General features: G+C 37.1%; 1 protein-coding gene across 5 annotated transcripts; it reads left to right on the forward strand.

Annotated features, from left to right (window-relative positions):
• The first annotated feature begins 4,462 nt into the window (after positions 1-4,462).
• On the forward strand, positions 4,463-14,699 carry MTG2 (mitochondrial ribosome associated GTPase 2). 5 transcript variants are annotated; one of them, XM_074210404.1, is made up of 7 exons: positions 4,463-4,524; positions 6,989-7,195; positions 10,174-10,321; positions 10,653-10,768; positions 11,619-11,837; positions 12,161-12,299; positions 13,285-14,699. In XM_074210404.1, the coding sequence occupies exons 2-7, from the start codon at positions 6,995-6,997 to the stop codon at positions 13,677-13,679; spliced, it is 1,218 nt and encodes a 405-aa protein (XP_074066505.1). In that variant the 5' UTR covers positions 4,463-4,524; positions 6,989-6,994; the 3' UTR covers positions 13,680-14,699. The 5 variants fall into 5 exon arrangements, with proteins under 5 accessions (XP_074066505.1, XP_074066509.1, XP_074066506.1 ...); XM_074210408.1 differs by lacking the exon at positions 4,463-4,524 and adding an exon at positions 4,531-4,621; XM_074210405.1 differs by lacking the exon at positions 4,463-4,524 and adding an exon at positions 4,633-4,796.
• Positions 14,700-16,421: the final 1,722 nt, after the last annotated feature.

Here is a 16,421-nt window from a genome sequence, read left to right on the forward strand (position 1 = left end):
AAGCTTAAGTACTTTAGTCACATAACTAGAAGATGGGGCTCATTGAAAAAGACCCTGATTTTTCTCTAGGGTAAGATAGATTTCTATACTCTATTAAGTGTGTGTGTGTGTGTGTGTGTGTGTGTGTGTGTGTGTGTGTTTTATTTCCTCTCTGAGTCATTTCTGATGAGAATGAAGGCTCACTCACTCACCATTGCCTTCCCCCATTCCACTCCATTGTAAAAGCTTTTTTCTTGACTCTTATGTGAAATATCTTATCCCATTCTACCTTTCCTTTCTCTTCCTCCCAGTACTTTAATATCACCCATTGACTCCATCTTTTGACTATATTATACCATTATATCTGCATATGCTCCTTCCAACTGCTCTTATAAATGAGAAGGTTCATATGAGTTATCAGTTTCTTCTTCCCAAAAGAGGAAAGGAAAGGGATGGGATAAGGGGAAACTGGGGGAGGGAAGCAGGGGGAGTAGGTGATAGAAGAGAGGGAATATCGTGGGAGAGGGTACTCAGATACAACACACTTCTGTATAGGGACAGAATGAAAGGAGAGAGAGAATAGAATAGATGAGAGTGGGGAGGAATAGAGTGGAGGGAAATATAGCTAGTGATAGCAACTACGGGAAAAAATATTGAAGCAACTTCTCTGGTGGCTGTGATGGAGAAGGCAACTCGTCCCAGACACATTGGAATCTGAACACAGACTGAAATACACTTTTTTTCCTCTCACTATTCTTGTCATCTATTTTTGGGGGGGAAGGGAGTTTATGATTATTCTTACAAGATTATTGTAATAATATAAAATAAATAAACAAAAGACCCTGATGTTGGGAAAGAATGAAATCAAAGGAAAAGGAGACCACAGAGGATGAGATGGATAGATACTGCCATGGAAACAATGAACATGAACTTGGGTGGACTTCAAGAGATAGTGGAGGATAGGAGGACCCAGTCTGCTATGTAGTCCATGGGGAAACTAAGAGTCACATAGGACTGAACAACAAAAATGGTGGAGACAAGATATTCAAGAAGTATATACTAACTTGATATTATACAGTATATGGTAGAAAAGCCTGTGGACTTTGTACTTAAGAGTACAGAGTTACCTACTGAGATTACAAAATGAGAGGTCTATTAGAATCTAAGATTTATTTAGCCTGAAGCAAGTACATTAGTTAGAAGCATAACACATAATCTGGACTGCCCAGGATTATTTCTGCTTTGCAGAAACAGAAGCTACTCACCAGAAGTGACTTCATTTCCCACAGAGCTATACTCCCAAAGATTTCACCATCATGCCCCAGGAATCTCACCATCTCACAAAATCACTTCAACCCTGGACCTCAAAACTTATGAGTGCCCTCTACCTCCGCAGCCCCTTCCTCTGATTTGAAAAGGTGGAGATGGAGAACTCCAGAACTTTCATTTAAGGAAGGATCCTGGACCAGTCATCTCTTCATTTCCTACCTGGCTGTATTCCACTGGACTTTGCCCTTATGCTTTTATTCTAGGTACTTTAATTCCACATTTTCAGCTTCCTTTTGTGTATTATTTTCTCTCATTAAATTATAAGGTTCATGGGGGCAGGAATTGTGTTTTCTTCTCACTTAGAAAAAATTCCCTGTACTTAGCATAGTGTCTGGCACACTGAGTTACTGAGATCTGTTACTTCTAAGCATAGAGCCCACTTCCTATAAAGGTTCTTATCTGACTACTGTCAATAAGGTGATGTCTCTGCTAACTTTTAGTATGCTGTGCAGATCTGCCAGAGCTTCTTTTTCAAAAATCAAAGCAACAAATAAGTCGAATGCTTTTGGTGAGGAGATCCCCAAGGTCCCTTCCCTGACCAATGGGTCCAATAATGGGCTTCTCAATAAGTGTCCTGATGAATTTCCAGGAGCAGGCTCACTATTAACCTGGGTCCCCATGCAGGCTTTCAGAGCTCCTTCATTGATAGACAAAAAACAGTCCAATTTCCATTCTAATTGGTGGGGGCTCTGATCAAGTCCATTTTACAGGATTAAACAAAGGGAGTGAAATCTACAGCCTAAGGGAAATAGGAAAGCTGCCTAAGACACACACAGAGACACATATACACACAGATACAGACACACACAGAGACACATACACCAACACACTCAGACACATATACACACAGATACAAAGACACACAGAGACACATATACACCAACACACTCAGACACATATACACCAACACACATACACACAGATACAGACACACACAGAGACATATATACACCAACACACTCACACACATATACACACAGATACAAAGACACACAGAGACATATATACACCAATACACTCAGACACATATACACACAGATACAGACACACATATACACCAACACATTCATACACATACACACAGACACATATACATCAACACACTCAGACACATATACACAGATTCAGACACACACAAAGAGACACATATACACCAACACACAGACACATATACACAGATACACACACACAGACACATATACACCAACACACTCACATATACAGACACACAGACATATACACCAACACACTCACATACACACAGATACAGACACATATACACACATACAAAGACACACAGAGACACATATACCAACACACTCAGACACATATACACACAGATACAGACACACATATACACCAACACACTCAGACACATACACACATACAGACACATATACACCAACACACTCAAACACATATACACACAGATTCAGACACACACAAAGAGACACATATACACCAACACACACAGACACATATACACAGATTCAGACACACACAAAGAGACACATATACACCAACACACACAGACACATACACACAGAGACACATATACACCAACACACTCACATACACACAGATACAGACACACAGAGACACACATACACCAACACACTCAGACACATATACACACAGATACAAAGACACACAGAGACACATATACACCAACACACTCAGACACATACACACAGATACAGACACACACAGACACATATACACCAACACACTCAGACACATATACACACAAATTCAGACACACACAAAGAGACACATATATACCAACACACAGAGACACATATACACACAGATACAGACACACACAGAGACACATATACACCAACACACTCAGACACATATACACACAGATTCAGACACACACACAGACAGACACATATACACACAGATACAAACACACACAGAGCCGCATATACACCAACACACTCTGACACATAAACACAGATTCAGACACACATACACAGACACATATACACCAACACACTCAGACACACACACACACAGATACAGACACACACACAGAGACAAAGACACACAGAGACACATATACACCAACACACTAAGACACATACACACAGATACAGACACATATACACCAACACACTCAGACACATACACACAAATTCAGACACACACAAAGAGACACATATATACCAACACACAGAGACACATATACACACAGATACAGACACACACAGAGACACATATACACCAACACACTCAGACACATACACACAAATTCAGACACACACAAAGAGACACATATACACACAGATACAAACACACACAGAGTCGCATATACACCAACACACTCAGACACATACACACACAGATTCAGACACACACAAAGACACATATACACCAACACACTCAGACACATACACACACAGATTCAGACACACACAAAGAGACACATATACACCAATACACACAGAGACACATATACACCAACACACTCACATATACACAGATAGACACATATACACCAACACACTCAGACAGAAACATATACACACAGATACAAAGACACACAGACACATATACACCAACACACTCAGACACATACACACACAGATTCAGACACACACAGAGACACATATACACCAATACACACAGAGACACATATACACCAACACACTCACATACACACAGATACAGACACATATACACCAACACACTCAGACAGAAACATATACACACAGATACAAAGACACACAGACACATATACACCAACACACTCAGACACATATACACACAGATTCAGACACAAAGAGACACATATACACCAACAGACACATATACACACAGATACAGACACACACACAGACACACACACCAACACACTCAGACACATAAACACACAGATTCAGACACACACACAGAGACAGCATAAACTGAGACACACAGACATGCACATTCACAAACACAGCACACACTTATAAACATATATACACAAACATACACACACAAACACACCCAGGCTGAGGGAAATGGGGCATCACGGAAGGCACGGGAGCGGGAAGGAGAGTTGACGAGCATGCGCACTGGGAATGGCATTTAAGCGAGGCGGGGTGCGGAGGAAGGAGCCTCCCCGGCTGAGTGAGTGAAGGGGCGGGACCAGAGCGAGGGGCGGGGCCTAGGCCGAGGGAAGTCGGAAGTAGTGCCGGAAGTAGTGCCGGAAGGTTCCTCCTAAGCGAAGTAAGTGTTTTTCTGCCGAGAAGCCGGTACTCGGTTGGGGAAGAACTCTGAAGTGCTTCGAGGCCGTTTCCGCTCGTACCTGCACCCTACAAAAAAGGCAGGACTTGGCTGGGGCCCTTAGAGAAGCGCCGTGATCCCCGGCCCGGGGTGGCGGCCGGCAGTCTCGGATCCCGTGGCTGGCGGGAAGGGTCAGCTTGAGGGAGTCGTTTCTTCCCGGAGCCCCAGCCCCCAGCAGGGCCTTGCACCGGCGTTGGAGGAGATCTCCAAAGGGAGTAAGACAGAGTCCGGGCCCCAAGCGCATCAGAGGCTAGTAGGCAAGGTTAAGCCTAAATACAAAGCGGACGTGGTCAGGGAAGGTGTGGCAAAGATAGCTCCGTGGAATTCGGGGCCATGGGGGCTTGGGGGAGGCCTGTAGAGAGGCTCCTCCCCTGGAAGGGGCGCAGGGTAAGAATTAGCGTTCCTAGAGTCCAAGTTTGAGAGCTTCGGAGGACTTGAGACTTCTACAAACAGAGAAACTGAGGCCCAGAAAAATCAAGTGTTTCTCCAGGCCGTAGAGCTGGAGCTAATAACAGTTACCTGACTCTTGGTCCAGTGCCTTTCCAGATATAGGAGCGTGTTCTGAACGTGATTACATTGCAGGAAACCTAAGATCCTGTGTCCTCAAGTACAGTCTGGCGGTTGAAGAAAGAAGTACTAGGGTGTACTTGCCTTAGAGCACTTCGTAGAGAGCACGTCAGTGCATTCAACAAGTGTTTTAGTTAGCCAGATCTTTGTGCTTTGGAGAGCCTGGCACAATGCTAAGTCCTGGGGAGTTACCGAAAGGCAAAAAACAAGATCAAGGGGCATCCAGGCGGCGCAGTGGATAGAGCACCGGCCCTGGAGTCAGGGTACCTGAGTTCCAATTCGGCCTCAGACACTTAGTAATTACCTAGCTGTGTGGCCTTGGGCAAGCCACTTAATCCCATTTGCAAAAAGTAACTAAAAATATACTAATGATTCCTTAGGCTGAACAGCTTTTACATGTTCAATATCCATATCTTGAGGGAATAGTTTTGCCTTTAGTTTTGAAATATCATTGACTTGACTGAAGATATTAGTCTGTTTGACTGTAATGAACATAACTGGGTTAGCTATATAGATCCAGAAAGATTTTAATAAGTAAGACCATTAGGCTGAACTTTATAAGATCCAACTTAAGTTCCACTCTATTTTTAAAAAATTATCTTTGCAAATACAGTGTGGAGGGCAGGGCATGGGCACAGTTAAAAGTTTTTAGTGGATTTTTGGTTCAGTGTAAGCAGTGATTTAACAGCCAAAAATAGCTAATATGATCCCAGGCCACATTCACAGAAATAGTATCCAGTATGAGAGATGTGATAGTCCTGCTGAGTTGTGTTCAACTCTGGGTGCCATATGTTAGGAAGGAATTGACAAGCTAAAGCAGTTCAGAACAGCTGAGTGGAAAAAGCTCTAGAGTTTATGACTTTGAGTTTAAATTATACCTGTGATGCCAACTACCTGTGTGACCTTAGGAGAGTCATTTAATTTCCCCGGGCCTCAGTTTTCTCAGGATTTTCTCTTTATTTCTCAGGATTGTCCTCTATAATTCTATACATATATAGAATCTATAATTCTATACATGATGGTGAGATGACTAAGAAATCATAAAGAGAACAGATTGAAGAAACTAGTGTTTTACCATGGAGCAGAGGACTTGGAAGGGACTCAATCATTGTCTTTAGGTATTTGAAGGATTATTATGTGGTAAAGGAATTGGATTTTTTCTTCCTTGTTTTTAGCATGGCTCCAAAGGGCAGAACTAAGAGTAGTGATTTCCAGAGATACAGATTCTGATTTGGTATAATGGAAGAATTCCTAACAATTATTAGAGCTGTCTAAGCAAGATTGTATTGAAATGTGGTGAATTCCCCTTCCTTGTATGTCTTTAAGTGGCAGCCACTATCTCACTTATAGACTAGGTAGACAGGATTTCAGGTCAAGTCCAGTTTGAACTACATGACCCCTGAAGTTCTTTCAGATTATTAAATTCTGTGTAGCATATATGTTGTTGTTTAAAATCACTATAAGAAAAGTAAGGTCAGGAATGAAGGGAAGCTAACTAACAGTGTGACCTTATACAAATGATTTCACATCTGGGCCTGTTTTCTACATTTTTAAATCTTCCAGAGTATTGAGAAAGGAGGAGACCAAATGATCCCTGAGATCCCTCTAGTTCTAAAATTATATATGTATTTAACTCCAGATACTAAATGAGGAACCCACCAATGAATGATTTGATATCCTGTCTTAGTTTTATAAATATCTCTGATTTCATTTAAAACAGGGTCAGTACATATAATCAAAGAATTTCAGAGTTGGAAACAATTTATTTAAGGTGCCATAAATTTGCGTATGTATCCTATGATAAACTAAAGAACTGACTTGGCAAAATTAACTCATTTAGGTGAGCATGCTATCTTCAAGGCTTGTCTCCACACTAAGAGCTGTATTGGAAGGCAAATGGTCCTGGATTCCAGCTACAAACACTTTTCTTGATCCCAGCTACCTATTTCAGCAACAAGTGTCTCCAAGGCCTCTCTTCCTTAGCTGTGTACAATGTTCAAATCATCAGGAACCTAAACGGAAAAGAAATCTTTCTGAGAAAAAGTTGGTAAGAAATACACAGAAAATTCATAACCCCTCTTCAAAGTGTATTGCATTTAATACTGTTTTTAAGCTTGATTTTAAAATGCTATCATTAGGGCAGCTAGGCGGCACAGTGGATAGAGCACCGGCCCTGAAGTCAGGAGGATCTAAGTTCAAATCCGGCCTCAGACACTTTAATAATTACCTAGCTGTATGACCTTGAGCAAGTCACTTAACCCCATTGCCTTAAATAAAAAAAATTAAATAATATCATTAGCTTCCATTGTATAAGATAAGAACTGCTATTTTGGGGGAGTTTTTCCTCATTGTCTTGTCCTTGTTGATCCCAATTATCATAATGTGGTCACAATTATTCAAGGACTATATAGATATTTCTTTTTGCAAGGCAATGGGGCTAACTGACTTGTCCAAGGTTACACAGCTAGGTAATTAAGTATCTGAGGCTGAATTTGAACTCAAGGCCTCCTGACTCCAGGGTCCATGATGTATCCACTGCTCCACCTAGCTGCGCCTTGAACAAATTTTTAATGTGGACTGCAATAAAAATAAATTGATTCTTGCAGCAATAATTCGCAGTTTTTCCATGTGGTGGTGCCAAAGACATTTAAAAGACTTTAAAAAAAATTCCCTCTGTGAAAATATCAATATATGATGAAGAGGTTTTCAATGTATTATGGAAAGGATTTTGTAATGACTAAGATTTGCAGCAGATTATTATGTGCCCACTATATGGAGTCAGATTTTTTTTTTAGCTCAAAAACAAGAGTTGATCTGAAATCTATTTTTTTAAACATCTTCAAGTATTTTTAAATATTTTAAATATAGATTTTTTGGAAGAGTGCTGTCCTTAAAAGTTGGTATTAGGAAGCTGATGACCACATTTTATAGTGATATTGTCCTTAAGTTCTAACAAAAACTATCACCTTCATTTGTTATAAATGGTTAGATACCTAATCCTTTAGTTGATCTCTTTTTCTTTCTTTTTTTTTTTAGGTTTTTTTTTGCAAGGCAATGAGGTTAAGTGGTGGCTTGCCCAACGCCACACAGCTAGGTAATTTTTAAGTGTCTGAGGCCAAATTTGAACTCAGGTACTTCTGACTCCAGGGCCGGTGCTCTATCCACTGTGCCACTTAGCCAGCTGTTGATCTCTTATCTTAAAAAAAAAAAGTCACAACTAGAAAAGAAGTTTAAATGTAACACTACTTCTCTTTAATCTGATTTTCTAGTCAGAAAGTATATTATTAAAATGTCTCTTCTGCTTATGGGAGTGACTTCTATTTGAAAACATTTGTCATATTTATTTTTCCCTTTTTCATTTCTGAATCATAATTTTGTCATTTTGCGAGAGAATTGTTCTTTTTAAGCAACAACACATTTATATATTACTTTTTTTGTTTTTGGCAAGGCAAATGGGGTTAAGTGGCTTGCCCAGGGCCACACAGCTAGGTAATTATTAAGTGTCTGAGACTGGATTTAAAACCAAGTACTCCTGACTCCAAGGCGGTGCTTTATCCACTACACCACCTAGCCGCCCCTATATATTACTTTATAGTTTGTAAGTCAGTTTCCTCACAAAATCCTCTGAGATAATGTAGATATTATCTCCATTTAACATATCAGGAAACTGAGGACCAAAGAGGTTACATGTCTTGCCCTTTAGTCGCATAGGTAAATAAGTGTTAGAATTTGGATTCAAAACCAGATCTCTCATTTTCTCATTACACCAGGCTGCCTAAATGAATAACCTAGGTTGCAAGAGGTTGTATTTTTAAAAGTGTAGGGAATAGTTTTTTTCTGTTTTTAAGTTACATATCTGGAGTTTGTGATTAAAATGTATTTTAAGGATTGAATGTTTACTTCAGCACTTCAAAGATTCCCCACTTCAGTAATTTTCATAAGTTTCAGTGATCTAACTTCACTTCCCTACATCTTCCCCCCACCAAAAAAAACCTCAAACAAACCCAAATCCTTACTTGATGGTCAACATTCTAGTGGTAAGCTTCTCTATATTTAACTAGGTCATACTGGGAAGATAGACATATAGTTTGTCTGGCTATCTGATCTTGAAGTTTAAGACCTGAAAAAATTTGGCATAGCCTTTGAGTATCCAAAGTCACTTCTATACTAAGAAGAGAACTTTATTAAAGAACTGAGAACTCATTAAAATTTTTATTTGTAATGTGTATTTTTTTTAATTTGCCTTTTGAAACAAATGTATTATTGACAGTAGAGTGGTTGCAGTGAAGAGAGGCTGGATTTGAAATAAAAGTATCTGAATCCAAATCCTGACTATGCTACTTGCTACTTTTGTGATATTGGATAAGTCACAAATTCTCTTGGTCTCTCTGTTTCTTTATTTTTCAGTGAAAGACTTTTGAAGATAACCAATGACATCCCTTTCAGCACTTAATCTTATGTTACTTTAAAGTTAGAATGATCAGGAGTGATCATTAGCAATGTTAATAGGATTAATTTTGGGGTGGGTTTTTTTTGGCAAGATAATGGAGTTAAGTGACTTGCCCAAGATCATACAACTGAGTAATTACTAAGTGTCTGAGATTGGATTTGAATTCAAGTGCTCTTGAGTCCAGATCTGGTGCTCTATTCACAGCATCACCTAGCTATCTGAGGATTAATTTTTTTTAAAACCATAGGGATTCTGATTGAAAAGGAAGTAGCTTTATTATTTAGACAGAATGAGGAATATGAAATGAGTAAGTGCCTCACTGGCATCCACAAAACAAAAGAACTAGAAGATGTGTCAAAAGAGATATGTATATATACGTGTGTGTGTGTGTGTGTGTAAGATTTTCTTAGAATAAAAGGTATCAATAGGTTTGTGATCTGTAGAACTGAGAAGATGTGGAATTATTGAAGTACTTATAAATACCAAGGGTAAATGTCATGTATGCATACATACATAAATATACAGTTTGTTGAAAGATTAAAATATATACTAATAGAAGAAAATGACCTTTGTAGAAACGGTATTTTGTGGATCATCGAAGAGTGTTTGTGACTGGAGGCAATGGAGGCAATGGGATGAGTTGTTTTCATAGTGAGCCCAGAAAAGAATATGGAGGACCTGATGGCGGAGATGGGGGAAATGGTGGCCACGTTATTCTGAAAGGTGAATTGCTCTTTCTTGTAGAGAAATGATCCTTTGTTTCTGTAAAAAGTTAAAAGCTACTACTTTCTCCAAAGAAAAATTTGAAACTTAACAATTAATTTGGTGACCATGTTTTATTAAAACAAAATATCCTTCATACTTGAAAACTGCAAAGAAAAACTATTTTCATGGTTATCTGGAGGAAAATGAAGAGAATTTTTTTCTAATTAATCATATTATTAATTTAATATCTTCTGCTAGACATGTACTTAGAGAAGATTTATGTTTGCTGTGCATCACTCCATTTAAATCAAGTCTGAAATAATTTAATAAACCTTCATTTAATTTTTAGTTGATAAGCACGTCAGATCCTTATCTTCGGTCCTTTCAGTGTATAGGGGGTTTGATGGAGAGGCTGGTGGAAGCAAAAACTGCTATGGGCGTAATGGAGATTGCCTCTACATTAAAGTAAGTTGTGTTTGTTATTGTCATTTCCTTATCAGAAATGATAGAACTAAGCATAATGTCTTGGGTTCCTGTAATTTAGTAGCTTATCTTGAATTTTATACATGAAGTCTTGAGACAAAAAGGGGCAAAAATATATCTCCTATTCAGACCAGGAAAAATTTGGTACTGAAAGGAAGCTTTTCTTTTATTTAAAAAAAAAAAAAAGGGAGGTGGCTAGGTGGTGCAGTGGATAGAGAACTGACCCTGGAGTCAGGAGTATCTGAGTTCAAATCTGGCCTCAGACACTTAATAATTACCTAGCTTTGTGGCCTTGGGCAAGCCACTTAACCCCATTGCCTTTCAAAAACTAAAAAACTAGAAAATAAAAAAAAGAAACACCCCCTCTCCCCCCCCTCAAGTTTGTTTTTCTTCACAAGCTATCAGTAATTGTCCCTGGACATTAGGAAATAAATTTAATTTGAGTCTTTTTATGACATTTTTTTTTGGTAACAGTACACTTCTCCTTTCTCTTAATGCTTTTTTCCTTTGTATTATCATTCATTTTCTATGTCATAAAGTTCTTAAAAGTATTAAGTTATTTTTTATAATTCAGACATCTTACACAATCTCTTCTAAGTTCAGTTCTTTGAGATCAGGGACTATATTTTCAATATACTTTGTAACTGCAGTGTTGAGCACAGGGAACTTTAACAAAACCATTGCAACATCTGATTAATAAACATAAAACTTTTGTCCTTTTTTGGTTTTGTGGTTATTTGATTTTTTTTGTTTAGAGAAGAAATTAAGAATAAAACTACAATAGTTGTATATATAGTATATAGATATAATGAATACTTTCCTTATTTTTAAGGTTCCCCAAGGCACTCTGGTTAAAGAAGAAAATGAAATTGTAGCTGATCTTTCTCACCCAGGTGATGAGTATATTGCAGCTTTGGGGGGAGCTGGAGGAAAAGGCAATCGATTTTTTTTGGCCAATGACAATCGAGCCCCAGTAACTTGTACTCTGGGGCAACAGGGTCAAGAAAGAGTTCTCTATTTGGAACTGAAAACTATGGCTCATGCAGGAATGGTAAATATCAATTCCTTCACCTTCTTTTGTCTCAAGTTTAGTGTGTTTCTTTTATTGGGGAAAAAATTTATACTTTAAAAACAATATATTATAGGAATGCATTTATAAGGACTTATTAATTTTCAAGAAATAATAAATTGAGATTCCTTCATTTTTCAGCTATTCTGTTTACTATTAATAAATAGTAAATTAGTCAATTAAATACATGTCATCCATCAAAATTAATTTTCATTCTCCATATTCTTTGAATCCTGATTTGTTTCAGCCATTTTAAGTGTAAAGAAATTTTCATGAAATCATCTGTTTAAACATTTTTCTTCCAGGTGGGATTTCCCAATGCTGGAAAATCATCACTTCTTAGAGCTATTTCCAATGCAAAACCTGCTGTGGCTTCTTATCCATTTACCACTTTAAAGCCCCATGTAGGCATTGTTCACTATGAAGGCTACCAACAAGTGGCAGGTAAATTTTCTAACTCACTCTTGTAGGATGATTTTTAAAATAATAGTTAATTGAGGGAAATGTGGATATGATATCTGGTTAGATTTAATTGAATTTAGCTTGCTATTTAAAATGTTAAAAAATGTTTTTCCACTCAAAATGTTCTGATAATGCCATCATTATAGATTTTAGGGGGAGTGATCTTTCATTATTAACTTGTCACCTTACTGTTAAGAAAATTTGCATTTAAATTTCAGTAATGAGGAAATTATTTCACTACTTTTATTCTTTGTGCTGTATTTTTCACAGCAGTATCATGTGGGCCCACATGTGATGTGAAAAACTTTCTGTGAAATTTAAGAGGGAAAAATTATTTTAGGAGATGATGTACTTGTTAAAATTACCAGTAAACCCACTGGAAATGTTATTTGGGTAGCTCTTTGTATTTCCAAAGCTCTTCACAATAATTCCTAAGTTATTTATAGCTCACGAAAAACTATTTTTTTCTTGAATAATTTTCAGGTAGAATTTGTTGGGAATCACTTGATAATTTGACCCAATGTATATTGTCCCTCAAATTTTTTAAAATAATTTTTATCTTTTATTTTCAAGTTATTTACATCTCCCAGTGAATTCCTCCCCTTACAGGGAACCATCCCTCATTAATAAAGAATAAAAAAGAGAAAAAATAATTAACCAAAACTAACCAACATATTTTTAAAAATTGACATCTTACATAATGTTCCACACTCCTTATTCCCTTCATTTCCATAATTTTTCCTATTCAAATATTTTCTAAAAAGGAAAATGAGATGTACCTCCATAGACAGTAATAAACCGTTGAATGAAAAAAAATCATAATAAAACTCAGTATTTTTGACCACCAGAATTACTATATATGGTCATGTTTTCACTCAACCAAATTTCGCAGAGATGAACTAGAGGCAATCTTAACCATATATGATGTTTGCTGATCTTACTTTTTTGCTTTTTTTATAAATTGTAGTAGCTGACATTCCCGGTATAATAAGAGGAGCTCATCAAAACAGAGGTTTAGGTTTTGCTTTTCTAAGACACATCGAGCGATGCCGGTTTCTATTATTTGTGGTGGATCTCTCAGTAGCAGAACCCTGGACTCAGCTTGAGGATTTAAAATATGAGCTTGAGAAATATGAAGAAGGTTTGTCAGAGCGACCACATGCAATCATTGGAAATAAGATTGACCTTCCTCAATCTAAAGTCAATTTTCCCCAACTTCAGGCTCGATTAGAACAAAAGGTTATCCCCTTGTCAGCACTGACTGGAGAAAACCTAGAGGAATTGCTGTTGCATTTGAAAGAATTGTATGATGATTATGTAGAGACTGAGTGCAAACAGGGTCAGGAGCCACTGAATTGGTAATGATTGAAGATAATCAAGCATTGGTCATTGAAGGAAAAAAATTCTGAAACTGTTGGAAAGTTGAAAATGGAAATAAGGGTGAGAGCATCAAAGACAGTAAAAGTGAGGACTACTGCATCAATAAAATGTAATTAATTTGTTGTGTATGTGTGATCTTTGTATAAAAGAAAGTAGTTTATAAATCATTTTATTCGATAGGTTGTTAGCCTTTACTGGTTAGACAGGAGCTTATTCTCAAGTGGCATATGATTCTCTAAATGATCCTTGTACCTTCTGGCCTGGGAAGTGCCGAATCCGCACTAGATTTCCTTGTGTGACAGCATATTGCACTACCACCTGACACCCAGCCTGCTTACCAATGCTTAAAGCATCAGTTCAGCCTTGTTGGTTAATTTGCTGAGATTGGACTCATTTGTGTTAATTAACAGCTGTAATTAGCAAGAAGAGACACATTGCTGATTGATGTTTTATAAAATGCTGCTAGAGAGTGCAGATATTTACTAGTGAATCTAAAATGTACATACTCCTGATTTAAAATTTTTAATTTATTTCAGTAGTTAAAAAGACCATTGGAATAACCTTCCATGATTAGTTGACTAACTTTTAATGTCAAATTAAGAAGTATCAGATTTTTGAGATCCTAAAAATTATCACCAGAATATTCTACTTATCCTACTGGAGCGGTAAGGATCAGGAAGAGAACTTTTGTATACACCTCTATTCTGATGTAATTTAATTCAAAGGATATAAATAGAGGATAATTTTTTTCATATAACTGAAAAATTTAGTAAACCAGTCCATTCTTATGTTTGCAAAGCAGACTGCTGTGTGCAGTTGAGTGAAACACTCAAAGAATCATGCAATGTGCTTTATGAATAAAAACATCAAGCATCCTGAGAAATATTGTCTTCAGACTCAAAACTTATATACTTCAACAGAGTATTAATTAGTATGACACTGGATAGTATAATTTCTGATTTCATTTTCATAATATGACTAACAAACTCAGAAGGCTAATACAACATATATATATATATATATATATATATATATATATAAAATATGTATATAATATAATTTTCTTTCTGAAAATTGTGCAAAAATCTTAGTTACACCTTTCAGGGATCATGAACTTGCCAAAGTCTACCCAAATCATAACTAGAGCAGAAAGCTATAAATTCCTTGTAGGTGATGACCCGATGTCAATTATTAATGATAGCCAAATCTTTCACTTATATAATTCTGTGTGAAGGAAAATGTTATCTAAAAAACAACTCTTTTGTGTTTGTATGGTTTAATTACCATATTTCTAGGATAAATTAGTTCCCAACATTTTACCATAAATCAAATCTTATAATTTTTAGTGACAATCACTAATTGTTTTAACAAGTCATCATTCTCTTAGGAAGACTGTAGGTATAATTAATTATATCAATAGCAAACCTCTCAGAAATCATATGATTATATCAATAGATGCTGAAAAAGCTTTTGACAAAATACAGTACCCATTCCTCCTAAAAACACTAGAGAGCATAGGAATAAATGGATTGTTTCTTAGAATAATAAACAGTATCTATCTGAAACCATCAACAAGCATTATATGCAATGGGGATAGGCTAAAGGCATTCCCAATCAGGGTGAAACAAGGATGCCCACTTGCCCACTATCACTACTACTATTCAATATTGTATTAGAAATGTTAGCTTCAGCAATAAGAGAAGAAAAAGAAATTGAAGGAATTAGAATAGGGAAGGAAGAGACAAAACTTGGACTTTTTTGCAGATGATATGATGGCATACCTAGAGAATTTCAAAAAATCATCTAAAAGTACTTGAAATAATTAGCAACTTTAGCAAAGTCACAGAATATAAATAAACTCAATAATCCTCAACATTTCTATATGTATGACTAGCAAGATACAGCAGAAAGAGCTAGAGAGAGAAATCCCATTCAAAGTAACTTAAGACAATATAAAAACCTGGGAGTCCACCTGTCAAGGCAGACAGAACATTTTTTTGTTAGGTTTTTGCAAGGCAAATGGGGTTAAGTGGCTTTCCCAAGGCCACACAGCTGGGTAATTATTAAGTGTCTTAAGACCGGATTTGAACCCAGGTACTCCTGACTCCAGGGCCGGTGCTTTATCTACTTCGTCACCTAGCCGCCCCAGACAGAACTTCTTGAAAACAATTACAAAACACTTCCCACACAAAATCAGACTTAAATAACTGGGCAAATATCAATTGCACATGGATAGGCCAAGCAAATATAATAAAAATGACAATTCTACCAAAATTAAATTACTTGTTTAGTGCCTTGCCAATCAAAATTCCAAAAAATTACTTTGAGTTAAAAAAATTATAAGTAAATTCATATGGAGAAATAAAAAGTCAAGATCTCCAGAGATTTAATGAAAAAAGTGCAAAAGCAGGCGGCTTAGCCCTACCAGATCTAATATAAAGCATCAGTCATCAAAACTGTCAGATATTGACTAAGAAATAGAGTGGTGGATCAGTGGAATAGACTAGGTGCAATAGCAAGAAATGATTATAGTAATCTGCTGTTTGATAAACCCAAAGAGTTCAGCTATTGGGATAAAAACTCTTTTGATAAAAACTTGGGAAGGGGCAGCTAGGTGGCGCAGTGGATAGAGCACCGGCCCTGGAGTCAGGAGTACCAGACAATAATTACCCAGCTGTGTGGCCTTGAGCAAGCCACTTAACCCCATTGCCTTGCAAAAATTAA

The sequence above is a fragment of the Macrotis lagotis genome, chromosome 1, assembly GCF_037893015.1.
Source record: "Macrotis lagotis isolate mMagLag1 chromosome 1, bilby.v1.9.chrom.fasta, whole genome shotgun sequence".
NCBI classification, from domain to species: Eukaryota; Metazoa; Chordata; class Mammalia; order Peramelemorphia; family Peramelidae; genus Macrotis; species Macrotis lagotis.